Raw genomic sequence first — 19,437 nt, 5'->3', positions numbered from 1 at the left:
TTTCATTTTTATTTCTTACAGCCCTGCATTCACACATTTTCTGCGCCCATGTATCTGTGGATGGACACCTAAGCTGGTTCTATTTCCTTCCTATTGTGAAAAATTTCACAGCTAGGTGTGTAAGCATCTCTGAGGTATATAGGATCTTTTAGGTATAAGCCCGGGAATGGTACAGCTCGCTCATAACTTTTAATTCTTTGAAAAAAACTGATTTCTATAATGGCTATACTAGTTTACATTTTCACCAGTAGTAAATAAAGGCTCCCTCTTCCCCTACATCCACACCAGAATTCTTTGTCCTTTGTTTTCTTGATGATGGCTACCCTGATGAGGATGAAGTGGAATCTAAAGTTTTAATGTGCATTTCCCTTATGGTGAAGGAGGCTGTATATTTTGATGAGGACTCGAATGCCCTCCCCACAAGCCATTTGTTGAAGGCCTGGTTCTAGCATTTAGTGTACTTGGGAGATGACAGCACCTTTAGGAGATAGGACCTATGGCAAGATAGTTGGTATTATACCTCAAAGGAGATATTGAAATGCTCATTCTTCTTCTTTTCCTTTCCCTTCCTTCTTTGCTTTCTGGATACTACAAAGTTTAGCAATTATATCTTCTCATGTACTTCTATCATGAGCCACGACCTCCTACCACAGGGCCAAAGTGATAAGACAAAGTGATTGAAACCATGAGCCAAGATAACATACCTCCTTTTGTTCAGGTACTTTTTTCCCCACAGTAACAAGAAAGTAATAAACACAATTCCCATGTTCATCACAGACCTACTATGGTCTCCCTATGCAATTCTTCCTATGGACTTTTCCTTGTTTCAAATGCATTTATAGGTTACCAGCATCTATCTATTTTGTGGCTCTTATTATCAAGCTTTTATCTGTCATAAAGTCAAGGAGAGAGTAATAAAATTTGGGAATTAAAACATTGCAAAAACCGTTTGTTGTTGGGCTCATAGTCTTGCAGATAAACTTGCACTAACCAAACTCAAGATTTAATTACCCAACACTGAAACAGTACTCTCAAGAGACTGGGTGGTTCACAAAAACTCATCCATCAATTTAGAGGGAGATGTTAAAACTTATAATACATGTGGTGGCAATTTAACAATGTCTACCAAAGATGTTTAAAGAATGGTGTTTCGCTCACCTGTTTTACTTTAGAACTCAGTTTTAAAGATATGCTAACACAGGCATGCAAAGATGCATATACAAGAATATTTTCTTTAAAGCAAGTGACTGAAAACATCCTTAACCAACATGGAATGTTATGCAGACAAACACATTGTGAGCTAATATTTTCTTTTTTTTTATTCGATATATTTTTTATTTATATTTCAAATGATTTCCCCTTTTCTAGCCCCCCACTCCCCGAAAGTCCCGTAAGCCCCCTTCTCTCCCCCTGTCCTCCCACCCACCCCTTCCCACTTCCCCGTTCTGGTTTTGCCAAATACTGCTTCACTGAGTCTTTCTAGAACAAGGGGCCACTCCTCCTTTCTTCTTGTACCTCATTTGATGTATGGATTATGTTTTGGGTATTCCAGTTTTCTAGGTTAATATCCACTTATTAGTGAGTGCATACCATGAGTCACCTTTTGAGTCTGGGTTACCTCACTTAGTATAATGTTCTCTAGCTCCATCCATTTGCCTAAGAATTTCATGAATTCATTGTTTCTAATGGCTGAATAGTACTCCATTGTGTAGATATACCACATTTTTTGCATCCACTCTTCTGTTGAGGGATACCTGGGTTCTTTCCAGCTTCTGGCTATTATAAATAGGGCTGCTATGAACATAGTGGAGCATGTATCCTTATTACATGGTGGGGAATCCTCTGGGTATATGCCCAGGAGTGGTATAGCAGGATCTTCTGGAAGTGAGGTGCCCAGTTTTCGGAGGAACCGCCAGACTGATTTCCAGAGTGGTTGTACCAATTTGCAACCCCACCAGCAGTGGAGAAGAAAAGAGAGAGGGAAACTAAATACACACAGAAAAATTCCATTTAACAATAGTTTTATCTGGGCCAATTTTAAAATCTAGAAGTGACAGGTTAATAAATTATAATGAAATTCTAAAAGAACAGTTATCTCTGACACAAAATTTGAAAGTCTGATGAAGTCTTGAAATAAGTATTAGCAGTACACCCCTTAGAGTAAGCAAGTCAGGACTGGCTATTTAAACAAAGACCATTACATCTCCATCCCAGCAAAATTCATGCTTTTCAAGTAGAAAGCTCACACTGCACTCCTCACCTTTCCAAAAGCAGATGCTCCAGCACAGATGTGTGTGTAACCGAACTGCTTCTGAGTTTCCAAAATCAGTGGTGTGAGTTCCTCTGAGAATTAAACACATTTGGTGAAACACATTTCCTGCTGTCTCATAATCATATATTCCAGCAGAAGAGACACTACATTTTCCCACTGGAACACCTCACCTGGAAGGAGGCCTTTGTATGCATCATGCTGAGCCACCAGAACCTTTGCTAGGCCAGCTACTTTACAGAGATCCTGTACCACCTGAGACAAAGAGAAGGGTTTCTAAGTATCCACCAAGAGAAGCAATGAACCAACACTGTTAAGTTTTAACCAAGCATAAAATCTTAATGACCAAGTATGAAAAATTAGTGTTTGTTTTGGGGTGTGAGGTATAAGTAAGGATGCCCCCCCCACAGGCGCATATATGTGCGTGCTCAGTCCCCAGCTGATCAGCTGACAAGCTCTGAGAAGGATTAGGAGGGGTGTCCTTGTTGAGAGGGTGTATCACTAGGAGGCGGGGAGGTGAGGGGGTATGGGGTTGAAGTTTCAAAAGCCCACACAAGGCCCAGTCCTCCCCCCTCCCCCCCCAAGTCTCCCATCAATCAAATTAAGAAAATGCCCTACAGACTTGCTTACAGCCAATCTTATGGAAGCATGTACACACACATACACACACACATACACACACACACATTTCTCCAAGCCAATAAACCACATTAGACTCAGGACCTCTTAGAAATGAAGGTAGAACTTCTCTAAAGTTGACTGCATTTCTTCTGAGAGTAAGATTAATAACTCCAAGAAATAGAGAGAAATCAATTGCAGCCCATTGTAAACACAGAGTTTCTGCCTACAAACATATACTTACTACCTACCACAAAGCAAGGTATTTTCTTGTTTAACTTCTCATTCTTTCCTGTTTAGAATCAAGAAGGAATTCTGAGAAACCTTTGACTACTCTGATTTTCTGTACAAAAGGCAATTAGCATTCTTCCTTTAAAGTAACTTTAATATGAGTGGTTTCTGGTTATCAGTCCCATCGGCCATTACTGTCTTCCATTTGCTAATTCACTGATGAATGGGCACAAGAGGCTGTGCCTCTTAACCTCTTCCATGGACTAAGAGGCCCTACAATATTCAGAGAGGACAACACAGGAAGACTGCTGGCCTGAGTGCTGAGCAGCACACCGCACTGCCTTACACAGAGATGCACCAGTATTTACCATCTCTGCTTTCAAGAAAATTCCCAATTAAGAAACCCACTTAATTCCCAAGTTGCTACACATCAGCTTGATATAAAGAGGAATAGAATTTCCCATTAGAACTTTTTGTTTTGTGTGTGTGTGTGTTTTGTTTTGTTTTTTTTTTGTTTTGTTTTGTTTTGTTTTTTTTGAGACAGGGTTTCTCTGTGTAGCCCTGGCTGTCCTGGAACTCATTCTGTAGACCAGGCTGGCCTCGAACTCAGAAATCCCCCTGCCTCTGCCTCACAGAGTGCTGGGATTAAAGACGTTTGCCACCACTGCCCTAGCAGAACATTTTTTTAACTATCAAATTTCCAATAGTACATAGAATAATCACTTTCAGTTTATGATTAACAGCTGAAGAAAACAATACAAAACTAAAATCTGTCTACATTATCAGCAGACATCTTTCTTATAATTAAGAACAAGATATACATAAGATTGCAACTGATTAAATATCAAGTGCTTAAAAGAAATTTTAAAGTAGTTAAAATCACAGCAAAACAAATATAACATCTATTTATATTTGGAAACTGAGCAGACCAAAAAAATTGGCTTAACTCTATTATTAGACATTGTGGTAAAGAGTAACTGTATAAAATTCAATAATCAGCTGGGTGAAGCAAGTTCCAGGACAGCCAATCAGGGTTACACAGAGAACCCCGTCTCAAAAAAAAAAAAACCAAAAACCAAACCAAAACAAAAAACCTAAGAAGAAAAGGTTCAATAATCATCAAGAGGAGTAAGCTAAAGAAACCTACATAATCCAAAACCTGCTGAACAGAGTCCTGGAAACACTAATTTCATGTAAGGAAACAGAAGTGACACTAGTATTCTGAACCTGTATTACCATGTGCACTACATCAACAATTTAATAAAATATATAGCCTGCTAAAAAAGAAACCTTCTCTCTTTACACTTACTCCTGAAGGCCAACCCCCCAGTCACACACTCATCAACTCTGACATAGTGGAGGGGAACTGGCAGCTAAAACCCTGTAGTCTTAATAGGCTCTTGCTGCACAGCAAGATATGCACAGCAGCATAAAGCTTCCCAAGAGTTAGTTTCCAAAGCTGTTACTTAACAACCACAACAAAACCCAACATTTACCACCAGCCATAATTTGAGAAGAATGAGATGTATATTTGAATTCTTCTACCAATTAAATATTAACGCCCCTGATAATTTGTCCAGAATGACTACTTTCTGGAATTAGAAGCAATTAACAAGTATACTCATCAGTACAGAAAGGATCTGCTACTAACCTCCAAGGGAACTCGGAGACCATTCTATTTGGTACCTGATGGCACAGATGGTGTCAGCCAAACTAAATCAAGCATTCTGTCTAATTTTGGAAGATAAAATGCTTCATGAGAAAACCTTTTGGTTATTTTTTCATATACAATAGTATCTGCGACACTGGCCATTTAATGAGGACTAGAGCCCAGTTTGAGTCATGGTCCTCAGCATAATTTCTGTTGCCATCTTTCGCTGCTTCTTGATAGAGATTATATTTGTTATGGCTGACTTTAAAAAGCTCTCACCTTGTCACACTTGGTTCCAGCTACTAAGCAGGATACGTCACCTCCAAGACGTCCAGCTGCAGTGATGGCATTTAGAGTAATGGGTGCGAGGGAATCATTTGCATGCTCAGCTATTACCAGGGTACTCTGAAAACGGAGCAATGAGGCCTAAAAGAGAAGGAGAGGGACATTAATATAGTCTTTCACGATAGCTGGTGCAGGTGGACTTTAAGGAAAACATTTTTATATGCAATGCTCAGTTTTTAAGTGTATTAATAAAATATGTCCTTGATAGCATAAATTAAGCTGTCAACCTTTATAATATCAGACCCTTCCCTAAGAAAAATCAAGAAGTCTTATGTCAACTTGACACAAATTAGAGTTATCTGAAAGGAGGAAATGTGAATTGATAAAATACCCCAACAAGATCTGGCTGTAAGGCATTTTCTTAATTGGTGATTGATAGCAGAGGGTCCAGCCTGTTTTGAGTGGTTCCATCCCTGGGCTGGTGGTCCTGCCTTCCACAAGAAAGCAGGCTGAGCAAGTCAGTAAACAGCACCCCTCCATGACCTCCTGCTTCCTGGTTCCTGACCTGCCTGAGTTCCTGTCCTGACTTCCATCGATGATGAAAACCAATATGGAAGTGTAAGCCAAGGTTGTTTGATTTGCATTTCCCTGATGACTAAAGATGTTGAGCAAGTGAAAGATCTGTATGACAAGAACTTCAAGTCTCTGAAGAAAAAAATTAAAAATCTCAGAAGATGGAAAGATTTCCCATGCTCATGGATTGCCAGGATTAATACAGTAAAAATGGCCACCTTGCCGAAAACAATCTACAGATTGAATGCACTCCCTATCAAAATTCCATCTCAATTCTTCATAGAGTTAGAAAGAGCAATTTTCAAATTCATTTGGAATAATAAAAAACCCAGGATAGGGGAAAAAAAAAACTATTCTCAACAGTAAAAGAACTTGGGGGGAATTTACCATCTCTGACCTCAAGCTGTATTACAGAGCAAGAGTGATAAAAACTGCATGGCGTTGGTACAGAGACAGGCTGGAAGATCAGTGGAATAGAACTGAAGACCTAGAAATGAACCCACACACCTATGGTCACTTGATATTTGACAAAGGAGCTAAAAACATCCAGTGGGGGAAAAAAACCAGCATTTTTAGTAATCTTCTTTCAACAAACCCAAAAGAAGATAGCCACACAAACATAATTCCACCTCTAACAACAAAAATAATAGGAAGCAACAATTACTTTTCCTTAATATCTCTTAACATCAATGGACTCAATTCCCTAATAAAAAGACATAGTAGACTAACAGACTGGATATGTAAACAGGACCCAGCATTTTGCTGCACACAGGAAATGCACCTCAGTGACAAAAACAAACACTACCTCAGAGTAAAAGGCTGGAAAACATTTTCCAAGCAAATGGTCCAAGAAACAAGCTGGAGTAGCCATTGTAATATCGACTAAAATCTACTTTCAACCAAACGTTATGAAAAAAGATATAGAAGGACACTTCATACTCATCAAAGGAAAAATTTACTAAGAAGAACTCTCAATTCTGACCATCTATGCTCCAAATGCAAGGGCACCCACATTCATATAAGAAACTTTGCTAAAGCTCAAAGCACACATTGCACCCCACACAATAATAGTGGGAGACTTCAACACCCCACTCTCAGCAATGGACAAATCATGGAAACAGAAACTAAACAGAGACACAGTGAAACTAACAAAAGTTATGAACCAAATGGATTTAACAGACATTCATAGAACATTTCATCCTAAAACAAAAGAATATACCTTCTTATCACCACGCCATGGTAATATGGTAATTTTCTCAAAAATTGACCATATAATTGGTCACAAAACAGGCCTAGACAGATACAAGAAGTCTGAAATAATCCCATGCATCCTATCAGTTCATCATGGGACTAAGGCTGGCCTTCAATAACAACAAAAATAATGGAAAGCCCACATACACATGGAAGTTGAACAATGCTCTACTCAATGATAACTAGGTCAAGGAAGAAATAAAGAAATTATAGACTTTTTAGAATTTAATAAAAATGAAGGCACATCATACCAAAACTTATGGGATACAATGAAAGCAGTCCTAAGAGGAAAACTCATAGCTCTGAGTGCCTCCAAAAGGAAACTGTAAAGAGCAAACACTGGCAGCTTGACAGCACATCTGAAAGAGCTAGAACAAAAAGAAGCAAATACATCCAAGAGGAGTAGAAATAATCAAGCTCAGAGCAGGAAATAATCAAACCCAGTGCTGAAATCAACCAAGTAGAAATAAAAAGAACTATACAAAGAATTAACCAAAACAGGAGCTGGTTCTTTGAGAAAATCAACAAGATAGATAAACCCTTTGGCAGACCAACTAGAGGGCACAGAGACAGTATCCAAATTAATAAAATCAGAAACGAAAAGGGAGACATAACAACAAAACCTGAGGAAATTAAAAAAAAAAAAAAAACAGATTCTACCACAAAAGCCTATACGCAACAAAACTGGAAAATCTGGATGAAATGGACAATTTTCTAGAAAGATACCAGGTGCCAAAGTTAAATCAGGATCAGATAAAACATCTAAACAGTCCCATCACCTCTAAAACAATAGCAGCAGTCATTAAAAGTCTCCTAACCCCCCCCAAAAACAACCCCCCCAAAACCTCAGAACTAGATGGTTTTAGGGCAGAATTCTATCAGACCTTTAAAGAAGACCTAATGCCAATACTCTTCAAATTATTCCACAAAATAGAAACAAAAAGAACACTACCCAATTCATTCTATGAAGCCACAATTACTCTGATAACTAAACCACACAAAGATCCAACAAAGAAAGAGAACTTCAGACCAATTTCCCTTATGAATATTGATGCAAGAATATTCAATAAAATTCTCGAAAACTGAATCCAAGAACACACTGAAACAATCATCCACCATGATCAAGTAGGCTTCATCCCAGGGATTCAGGGATGGTTCAATATATGGAAATCCATCAATATAATCCACTATATAAACAAACTAAAAAAAAAAAAAAAACCACATGATTATCTCATTAGATGCTGAGAAAGCCTTTGACAAAATTCAACATCCCTTCATGGTAAAAGTCTTGGAAAGATCAGGAATTCAAGGCCCATACCTAAACATAGTAAAAGAAATATGCAGCAAACCAGTAGCCAACATCAAACTAAATGGAGAGAAACTTGAAGCAACCTCACTAAAATCAGAGACTACACAAAACTACACTCTCTCCCTTTCTATTCAATATAATACTCGAAGTCCTAGCCAGAGCAATTAGACAACAAAAAGAGGTCAAAGGGATACAAATTGGAAAGGAGGAAGTCAAATTATCACTATTTGCAGATGATATGATAGTATACTTAAGTGACCCTAAGAATTCCACCAGAGGACTCCTAAACCTGATAAAGAACTTCAGCAAAGTGGCTGGATATGAAATTAACTTGAACAAATCAGTAGCCTTCTTTTACTCAAAGAATAAACAGGCTGAGAAAGAAATTAAGGAGACACCCTTCACAATAGTCACAAATAATATAAAATACCTTGGTGTGATCCTAACTAAACAAGTGAAAGATCTGTATGACAAGAACTTCAAGTCTCTGCAGAAAGAAATTGAAGATCTCAGAAGATGGAAAGATCTCTCATGCTCATAGATTGACAGGGTTAATATAGTAAAAATAGCCATCTTGCCAAAAGTTATCTACAGATTCACTGCAATCCCCATCAAATTTTCAACTCAATCTTCACAGAGTTAGAAAGAGCAATTTGCAAATTCATTTGGAATAACAAAAAACCCAGGATATAGAAAACTACTCTCAACAATAAAAGAACTTGGGGGTGGGGGTAGTCACCAGCCCTGACCTCAAGCTGTACTACAGTGATTAAAAAATGTATGGTATTGGTATAGAGACAGACAGGAAGATCAATGGAATAGAAGTGAAGACCTAGATATGAATCTATGGTCGCTTATCTTTGGCAAAGAAGCTAAAACCATACAGTGAAAAAAAGACAGCATTTACAAAAAATGGTGCTGGCTCACTGGAGGGCAGCATGTAGAATACAAATCGATCCATTCTTACCTCCTTGTACAAAGCTCAAGTCCAAGTGGATCAAGGACCTCCACATAAAACCAGATATACTGAAACTAATACAAGAGAAAGTGGGGGAAGATCTTCAAACACATGGGTACCAGAAAAAATTTCCTGAACAGAACATCAATGGCTTATGCTCTAAGATCAAGAATCAGTAAATAGGACCTCATAGAATTGCAAAGCTTCTATAAGGCAAAGGACCCTGTCAACAGGACAAAACAGCAACCAACAGATTGGGAAAAGATTTTTATTAATCCGACATCTGGTAGAGGGCTAATATCCAATATATACAAAGAACTCAAGAAGTTAGACTCCAGAGAATCAAATAACCCTATTAAAAATGGGATACAGAGCTAAACAAAGAATTTTCAACTGAGGAATATGGAATGGCTGATAAGCACCTAAAGAAATGTTCAATAACCTTAATCAGGGAAATACAAATCAAAAGCAGCCTGAGATTCCACTTCACACTAGTCAGAATGGCTAAGATAAAAAACTCAGGTAACAGCAGATGCTGGTGAGGATGTTGAGAAAGAGGAACACTCCTCCATTGTTGGTGGGATTGCAAGCTGGTACAACCACTCTGGAAATCGGTCTTGTGGTTCCTCAGAAAACTGGACATAGTATTATTAACTAAGGACCCAGCAATACCACTCCTTGGCATATAGCTAAAAGATGCTCCAACACATAACAAGGACACGTGTTCCACTATGTTCATGGCAGTCTTATTTATAATAGCCAGAAGCTGGAAAGAACCAGATGTCTTTCAACAGAGGAATGGATACAGAAAAAGTGGTATATTTACACAATGGAGTACTACTCAGCTATCAAAAAAAATGACTTCATGAAATTCTTAGGCAAATGGATGGAACTAGAAAACATCATCCTAAGTGAGGTAACCTAATTAATTACAAAAGAACACACCTGGTGTGCACTCACTGATATGTGGATATTAGCCCAAAGGCTTGGAATACCCAAGATACAACTCACAGACCACATGAAGCTCAAGAAGGAAGACCAAAGTGTGGTGCTTCAGTCCTTCTTAGAAGGGGAAACAAAATATTCACGGAAGGAAATAGAGACAAAGTGTAGAGCAGGCCATCCAGAGACTGCTCCACCAGGGGATCCATCCCATATACAGTCACCAAACCCAGACACCATTGTGGATGCCAAGAAATACATGCTGACAGGAGCCTGATCTAGCTGTCTCCGGAGAGGCTCTGCCAGAGCCTGATAAATACAGAGGCAGATGCTCGTAACCAACCATTGGACTGAGTACAGGGTCCCCAATTGAGGAGTTAAAGGACTGAAGGATCTGAAGGGGTTTACAACCCCATAGGAAGAACAATAATATCAACCAAGTAGACCCCCAGAGCTCCCAAGGTCTAAACCACCAACCAAAGAGTACACATGGAGGGCCCCATGGCTCCAGCTGCACATGTAGCAGAGGATAGCCTTGTCAGGCATCAATGGAAGAAGGGGCCCTTAGTTCTGTGAAGGCATGATGTTCCAGTGTAGGGGAATATGATGGCAGGGAGGTGGGAGAAGGTGAGTGGGTGAATACCCTCACAGAATCATGGGAAGGGGGATGGAATAAGGGGTTTCCGGTAGGAAACCGGGAAAGAGGGTAACATTTGAAATGTAAATAAAGAAAATATCCAATAAAAATATTAAAAAAAATAAAAGTTTGAAGATTGGTGAAGGCACCTGCCCTATGCCTCAAGTCCTGAGTTCCACACCAGACTCGTATGGTGGAAAGAGAGCAGTGAATCCACAAGTTGTCTTCTGACTTCCATGTATACACTGTGGTATGTGCATGCATCTTCCACTGAAAGATGTAATTTTAAAAAGTTTTAAAGGCACGAAGCAGCAATTTTGCTGGTGTTTCAACTCTTTGAATATGTTTTAGAATTAAAAGTGCCTATCTAGCACAGAATATCAAACTACCACCAAAACCTGGTTCATGGTCACCTGCGATATTTTCAAAGAAACCAAGAAAGAAAAAATAATGAATAAGAATAGTTCCCATGGTCAAAGATTTCATGGGAAGTAAGATTTGTTCCTGTATAACCAACTGTAAGCTAGTTTTTCAAATGAAGAGAAGCGAAGGGTGAAGGGTGCAGCTCATGAAGTAAATCAGTAGGAAAGGAAGTAAGCTTAGGAGTCAACATGACAGATGAAAACCAGCAGCAGAGATACGAATAAAGAAGATCGGATCTGATCTCGTAGGGCTGCATGAGAAATGGAGAAAAAGGAAGTGAAGAGAGCACTGCACATCTTTGATTGTCTGCTTCGGTTTCAGAGAAGCAGTCTACGTCCCTCTTTCTCAGCTTTCATTCTGCAGTCATCACTACCATGGCAAAAGTATTGCTCTCCCTTGCATTTTCAGTCAGCAGGCAGCTGGATCGTGGACTTACACATGGTTTCTGGCTACAGTGCAGACCTCAGACATCTACATGGTCCTTGGCATCAGCAGATGCCACTGACTTCAGCTTGGTCTTATGCCACTGCATGGGCTCTGGACACCAATCTCAGCCCTTGGTGGCAGCACAGGCCAAGAACATCAATGTGGCTTCAGGTGGCAGTATAGGCATCAATATGGCCCTTGTGGGTCATTATGGTATACACCTTTAATCCCAGCACTCAGGAGGCAGAGGAACTCTGTTAGTTGAGGCCAGTCTTGCCTACACAAAGTTCTAGGACACCTGGTATTATTACACAGGAAAAAACATCTCAAACAACCATCCACGTGAACCTCTGGCTTTAAAGCCGCTTAGGGCAGCAGAAAATGGATACCAAAGTGGCCTCCAGAGAGGTCTGTGGAGGAGGTCCGACCCAGAAAACAAACCATTCTTCATCTTGGACACCCTGCTGTTGTTAGAGCCAGGCAGCACGTTTCAGGGCTGAGTTGGAGTGCAAGCTCCTGGTTGCTGCACACCACCCTATCAGTCCTAGTCACCCCTCCCCCACTGCAACCTTCTCTCATGGCTATCATTATGTCTCTAGTTCTGCCTCTCCAGTACTCATTCACTGCTCCATTCCCATCTTTCCCATCTCTCCATCAAATATTCATTTGTTGTAGTGGCACTTCGGTCTGCAGTGTGTCACATAGCCTTTTTTCCCAGACAGCTTTGCATACAAAAAAAAATCATTAATATGCAAAGGAGTTGCATGAGTTGTTGGCCTGGTTCAAGGTTTTTAGTTTCTGAAGCACCATAAATATTGGACCATTGCTGTGACTCCTCTAAATATCCTACTGTTGCCTAAAGTCAGGGTGATTTTGCAGCTAAGTAAGGCTTTCTGGAGCAGGTTCTGTGAGAGGTCCTGGCTGCTGCACACCTCCCTGCCTTCAATGTCTGCCATCCAAGCTTTTCCAGGCTCAACTTTTGTGTCTGTAGCCTGTGGGCAGCACTGCTGACCTGTGCCTTCTATCTCCCAGCAGGGCAAACAGCACAAGCCACAGCTACAGTGGCTCCATGAGGGAAGCCAGCCTGTAGGCCTAGAGCCAGCCCCATTCAGCAAGGACCTGTTTCTATGGGAGCTCCAAATAGATGCATATCTCTTGGTCAACAGCCCCACTCTCATCAGGAATGACTTTTCTTGGCTGAGACAGAACAGCACAGGGTATAGATTCTTCTGGCTCTGTTCAACCATCTTTCCTTGCGGTTTTGTGTGTCTATACATAAGCCTCCTCCATTCCTTGTATTCAGTTGTTCTGGTGGTATTGTTGGCTCTGCAGATTCTTTTTTTCTCCTAGAAACATGGGTCTCTCATACTCCAAGAAGCTCTGCAGCAGGTGCGCTGGCCACAGCCATCTTTCTCCTTCCCCTTATATAGACAGTTTTAAATAATTAACTAATGTGACAGATATTTTTTTCCTACTTCAGCCTCAGAAACAGCATATTAAAAATAACATGTTAACACACGGGGCATGAACTGAGTCAAAACAATGGTAAGGTGATTGATTTCAAACAGACAAAAGTAAAAAGAAAATGATCGTTTTAATTTTAGATATATTTATGTGTATGAATGTTTAGCCTGCATGTATCTATCTATATGCACCCCCTGGAGACCACAGAGCTCAAAGGAATCTATCAGATCCCTAAAACTGGAGTTATGGATGGTTGTGAGCCAACAAGTGGGTACTGGGGGACTCAGCACTCTTAACCACTGAGGCATCTTTCCATCACAAAGAACGGAAGTATTTTGTGTGTGTATGCACACACATACCATACTGAGCATGTGGAGATCAGAGTATCACCTAAGGGAGTTAGTTCTCTTCACCATGTAGATTCCAGGGACCTGCCAAATTACAACCGCCTGGCTTGATGGCAAGCACCCCTGCCCACTCTGCCATCTCAATGGCCTACAGTTTTAGTCTAAGAAAAACTTAGCTCGGTTGGACAGACCTGGAATCTTAGCTCCTAATAAGTCTAAAATAGCAAGAACACAAATTCAAGGCCAGCCTTGGCTACAAAGTTATCCATCTGAATCAAAATAAAAAGTAAAAAGATCATTGGCAGAATACTTGTCTAACATTCCTGGTACCACAGGCAACAAAAATATAAAAAGTTAGAGAAAACCACCATTTTCATTACTGTGTAGTAAGAAGCTTAGTAAACTTCAGTTTCCTTCTACTTTCTCCAGCCCCCAAAGGAGTTTATGCTCCCCAAACACCCATTCATTCTTCCTACACTGATCCTCTTAGTGTGCTTAGCATGTATCCTCTCCAAGCTACCAAACAGGCAGGGATAGCTTTCACTATGAATTCAGAATCTACTTTTGTGTCTGACATTTAAGTGGTACTCAGTGAATGCTGACAGACTAAATGGAAAGGTTTCCCAAAGTATCTGAAACCTACAAAGCAACAGTTCCTACACCATCTGTAAGTTAATCACTGCTGTGTCTCGATAAGAAGCAACTTAATGAGAAAAGGATTTGTTCTGGCTCTAGCTTAAGAAGGTAGAGCTCATCACAGCAGAAGGATGGCAGAATCCACAGGGATGGAGCATGCTGCTGTTGCTGGGCTTCTTTCCCGGAGCAGAAGAGAGAAATGAATACTGATGCTAAAGTGACTTTCTCCTTCTTCCTTGTTTATTCCACGTAGAACATCAGCCCAAGGGAAGCCACCTCTACTTCCAGGGCAGGTGGCCCTCCTCAGTTAAACAACTCTGTGAACACATTCATAGACAAACCCAAAGATGTGACTTATTAATGTCTACAGGGGTTGGGTTGTTTTGTTTTGATTTTTTTTTTTAAAGACAGGGTCTCAATACATAGCCCCAATGGCCTGGAATTCAATATATAGACAAGGCTGACCTTCAGCTCAAAAGATCTGTGTGCCTCTGACTTCTGAGTGCTGGGATTACAGACTAGTGTTACTATACTGGACTCCCTAATCCAATCAAGTTGACAATCCAACTGGTCATCACAAGGCAGTATATAACTTGCTAAGTCGCTGACATAGATAACCCACTATGCTTCTTGGGAATTTATCAAGATACTGACTACGCTTAGTTTCAAACAGTAAAATGTAATTTTTTTCTTTTCTTTTCCATTCCAGCCATTTGCTTGCCTGTACAAAGCCGACTGGTCTGTTATGGGGTAGCATACTTCTTGAATATAGGGTTTAAAGAGGTCATCACCCTCCCTATACCCTCTGAGAGCCAAACTTATCATCCACAGATCCCCCTACTAGCTTGCCTTTTTCTCCTTTACTCACAGCAAACTGGCTCCCATCTCTTCCACAGCACTGAGCTTTGGTCACACACACTCTTGGTCACACTCTTGATGAGCTAGTCCAGTGGAATCCTGGCCCTTCTCCTACTCAAACTCAACACTACTGACACTGCTTTGTTTACACTGAGTTTCTTAGCATTCTTGTCACTGCAACTCCATGTCCTAGCACCCTGGCAAACCATCTCATAGAGTAATAAGAGCCACACTAACATTTCTTCCCAAACACCTTTAAGAAAGTAAATGGAATGTAGACATAGGGAACAGGTACGGAGGGATGGTGGAAGGGAGCAAGACTTTGTTTTGCTTTTCCTTCTTAACTAAAAATACAAACAGAAAACAGTGAGAATGAACTATAAATCTTGCCAAATACTATTTAAAGGGATTAAATAATATATACTTAAAGTCTCCTATCCCTACTTAACATACATTTTGTCCTAATAAAATGTAGATTACATTTCTGTACTTAAACTGCTTTAACCTCTTTAGTAATAAAACAGAGCAGCTTTCAACCATGACTAGAAATGTCATATGACATTGATTATAATATTAAAAACAGTCAATTTACTTCATTTTAAAAACAGACAAGACTCTTAGTAGACACATTGGCAGACAGCATTAATTTTAATGAAATCACTTTATGCAATAAATTTTCAGAATCACACAAAAATTGGCTCCCTTCTTTCAAACAAAATTTAAATTTGCATGTGAATCATAAGAGTTCAATGTCATTCATCAATGTTGGACAATGGGCTCTGAAAAATGTCCTCTCCTTAATAGTTCACAGCTTCTCAGTCATGACAGATGCTCCTTCCTGTCTGCCAATGAACACAGAAAAAAGGACTCAAATGACCTCAAAGTATTGCTTCACTTACTACATAAAAAAAAAAAAATAGGCTCTTACTAACCAACAAAAAACTTTAAAAACAAATTAATAACTCATACAATAACACAGCAAGAATACCAACTGCAAATCCTAGACTATTTTCTTTGAGTGCACTCTCTAGCTCTATAACTCAGTACAGCCTTGCCTTCCCTGATGGGTGTCCTAACAGATACAAAGAGCCAGGAGGATTACTGAGCCTTGGGTCAGTCAAATCTAGACAAGACCTTATCTCCACAAGATGGAAATAAACAAAAACACCTTTGTTTAGGTGACTTTGAGGATTTCCTCCAGAAGAACCTTGCTCAGTGACACAGATCAATCAGCTGAAACTGAAATGGCTTTGACAGTAAAAATGTCATTAGGAAAAACACGAGTTTGGTTTTGCTTTGTTTTGTTTTTTTACAGAAATCATAGCTACAGAGGTTTTGTTTGATTTTTTTAAGAGTAGAAGCTGGAGAGAGAGGGAGAGGGAGAGGGAGAGAAGGAGAGAGGGAGAGGGGGAGGGAGAGAGAGAGAGAGAGAGAGAGAGAGAGAGAGAGTGAGCGAGCTCAGTGGATAAAGCACCTGCCCCGCCAAGTGTGAGGAAGAGTGTGAATCTCCAGAACCCATGGTTTTTGTTTTTGTTTTTTTTTTCTTAAAAGCAGATCTATTGGCTGCCTGTAATTCCAGAGTTAGGAGCAACTTCAACAGCTAGAATACTCAACTACTGTATGCTTCACACACACACATACACACACCTGCACCTACACATATGCAAACACAAATACATCACATACATAAACATGCAAAAAAAAAGGGCAGAGATTTGAGATAAATCATTTTAGGTTTATAGTATCATCTGTTATTTCTCAATCAAGTGTTAAAACTAGTGTGTGAAAGTCTGTGAGTAACAGCTTTACACAGTCTCACTCTTTGTAGTTAGTTAAAAATTACACAGAGGGTATTTACTTAACGTTGGGAAAACCCAGCAAATAACTTATTAGCTAAGTAACTGAAGTTAAGATCTTCACTAGTGGGACAATCTAGTAGTGTGCCTCCTAATACAATGCACTGAGAGCCCAAACCCCTTCTGACGTCCCTGCCAACAGTACAGATGTACAGGATAGTCATGAGGGAAATGTCAGGCAGTCCTAAATTGGGTGACAAGCTACAAAGCAGAAGGCCTGTGCTTCATAAAAACTCCAGTGTCAAATTGAAAGGCTGAGGAACTTTTCTAATAAAGACGAAATCAGCATGAAAACCAGAGGAACTGAGCTATCTTGACAGTGTGTGTGAGAGTGCTGTAAATCAGTGATTTGCTTGTTTTTGTTGTACTATGAATATAACAGAAGGCATGGGCTCTACTACAGAGCAAATTCCTTAGCTTCAACCTTGGGACCATTTAGAATTAAAGGGACCATCAAGGACATGCTCTCAAATAGAAAACAATGTGTGTGTACATTGAGAAATGAAACGTGTGTCAACTGTTAACATACTGAAATTTAAGGAAGGGTTCTGGGAAATTATGAGGGTTTTTTTTGGGGGGGGGAGGTATTTTTGGCCACTTTTCTATAAACCTATGATTATTTTAAAATTTAAAAAGTTAAAATATGTGTTTGTGGGTCCATTTGAGTATATTCACACCATTTGTTTCGTGCTTGCAGGTCAAATCTTAAAAATATTAATGACTTCAGAAACAGTACTCTACTACCCTTGACTTCTAATTTTAAAAATAAGCCAAGGTCACAATTCTTGGCAAATCACAACAAAGGTTTGGCAACGCTGCCTATGTATGATTACTGGCTTTGTGGACGCACCCCCGCCCCCATTAGCTCTACAAAATTACCAAATTCTAAATTCTCCCTATCACAATTATGCTGAGCATAAAAGCTAGCCACAAAACCCGCAACAAATAAACAAACACCACATGGCTTTCACCTGCTTATTGATTCTCTTACAGAAAGCAGGTTAAAAAATCTCATGGGAGAAAGATGGTCTAGGATCCTGAACGATGTGTTTTTTTTTTTTCAAGGAGTGGCACATTGAATGGAACAAGAAAGCAAAACAGGAGCAGAAAGGAAGGAAGGAAGGAAGGAAGGAAGGAAGGAAGGAAGGAAGGAAGGAAAGAAAGAAAAAAAGAGAAGAGAAAGGAAGAAAGAGAAAAAAAGGTCTTCAAATTTCCAAGAAGCCCATAAGTTGTGTCCCAGACAGAAAAATCCCAGTGGTGACTGGGGTAAAAGGCACTAAAATAAAAAGTAGGTAGTAAAGTTACAAACTGGATGACCTGTCGGCCATGGCAGACTGTATTGCTTCTCGAGCAACTTTAATGTAAATTAGAGAATCTACAAGCTCCTTACGTGTAATTGGCCAGCCTTCAATGGCTGTTTCCCTTACAGCACTCCGACAAGAAAAAAAAAAGTTGTTTGTTTTTTTTTTCAAGTCCTCGGAAAACAGACCAATGGTAAACTTTGTCACCACGGAAAAAGCATTGAAAACTTCCCACTACCAAGTTTCCAGGCTACTCAGCCACACCAGTCTGCGACTTCTCCAGACTGGCTCCCGGGCTGGGACGTCCCAGCCCCGCCGGCCAAGCCGCGGAGCAGGAGGGCATCTAAGGCGCCACGCCGCCCCTGCGCTTGACCGTGGGCGTTCGGGGCGGCCACAGGGGGCCCAGGTTCGAACTCTTCCCCGGGGGCTCCGCGGCGGCGTCTGGCCCCTTAGGGGACGCAGCTCCAGAACCTAGAAGCCCCAGAGTGCCCGCGAGAGCCGGGGCCGTGGGAACCCGGGCTGGGGGAGCGCGACCCGGAAGAGGTCAAGGGCGGAGGCGCCAGAACTTTGACCCGAGTCTCGGGCACCGCACGACTGGTCTACACGGATGGTGGGAGCCCGTGACCTTCGCCTGGCAGGGTCAGCAGGCGGCCACTCGGACGTCACCTGCTCGGCCCTCCCTGTCGGGACTCACCGCCCGCCGGAGCCGCCCAGGCACCGCTGCTCGAAACATTGTCTCTGTTCTGGTCAGCCCAGCTGGGTACCCTCGGCCTCAGACACCCGGAGCGCGCGGGAGACGCCGCCGCCGCCGCCACCAGAGACACGAACGCTCGCGAGACGCGAGCACGAGAGCTGACAGCTTCGGCCCAGACTGCGGGGCTCACCCTTCCCATTGGGCGGCCGCGCAGCCAATGAGGAAAGCGGAAAGTTAGAGGCGGGTCTTGGGAGTAGGGCAAAGGTAAGGGTGTGCGCCCTGCGCGCCAGCGGTTGCGAGGGTCTCGGACCTTCAGTGGTACGGTTGTCTGGACTGACTGGCCTGCTGCATGCAGCTTTCTTTCCACCCGTGAAGGACACCCCCTCACTCCAGTCCTTCTTTCACGCGCAGTCTCAGCTCTGCACGTGTAATGTGCCAACCCAAACAGTCGCAGGTGAGGAGAATTTTAAACGAGCATTAACTAGGTGTCCGTCCAGGGGACCTTACGGGACTCAAAACAAAAAGCTATTAATAACTTAATTTTAACTACTACCTGTAAAGGGTCTATTGAGTTGGCGATATTTGGGAGGGAGAAAGATATAATGGGAAGATCCCAGCACACACTACACAGAAGGAGGCAGAAGGGGATGGAGGTGGGCCACCCCAGCAGACGAGGGCCAGGATTGATGGCCACCCAGGACTTCTCCC

General features: G+C 41.2%; 1 protein-coding gene across 2 annotated transcripts in view; it reads right to left on the bottom strand.

Moving 5' to 3' along the window:
- Etfa (electron transfer flavoprotein subunit alpha) overlaps positions 1 to 18,901 on the bottom strand; it is a 56,710-nt gene extending 37,809 nt beyond the window's left edge. Inside the window, exons 1-4 of one of the 2 annotated variants that reach the window (XM_052188291.1) lie at positions 18,730 to 18,901; positions 5,049 to 5,195; positions 2,443 to 2,524; positions 2,261 to 2,343 (exon numbers count right to left, since the gene is read on the bottom strand). In XM_052188291.1, coding sequence (XP_052044251.1) covers positions 2,261 to 2,343; positions 2,443 to 2,524; positions 5,049 to 5,195; positions 18,730 to 18,768 — 351 coding nt within the window. In that variant the 5' untranslated portion in view covers positions 18,769 to 18,901. The remainder of the gene's footprint in view (positions 1 to 2,260; positions 2,344 to 2,442; positions 2,525 to 5,048; positions 5,196 to 18,729) is intronic. The other variant, XM_052188292.1, reaches the window with a different exon arrangement.
- Between the last annotated feature and the right edge of the window lie 536 nt (positions 18,902 to 19,437).

This window comes from Apodemus sylvaticus, chromosome 7 (assembly GCF_947179515.1).
Source record: "Apodemus sylvaticus chromosome 7, mApoSyl1.1, whole genome shotgun sequence".
NCBI lineage: Eukaryota > Metazoa > Chordata > Mammalia > Rodentia > Muridae > Apodemus > Apodemus sylvaticus.
This window is presented reverse-complemented; position numbering and strand designations above follow the sequence as displayed.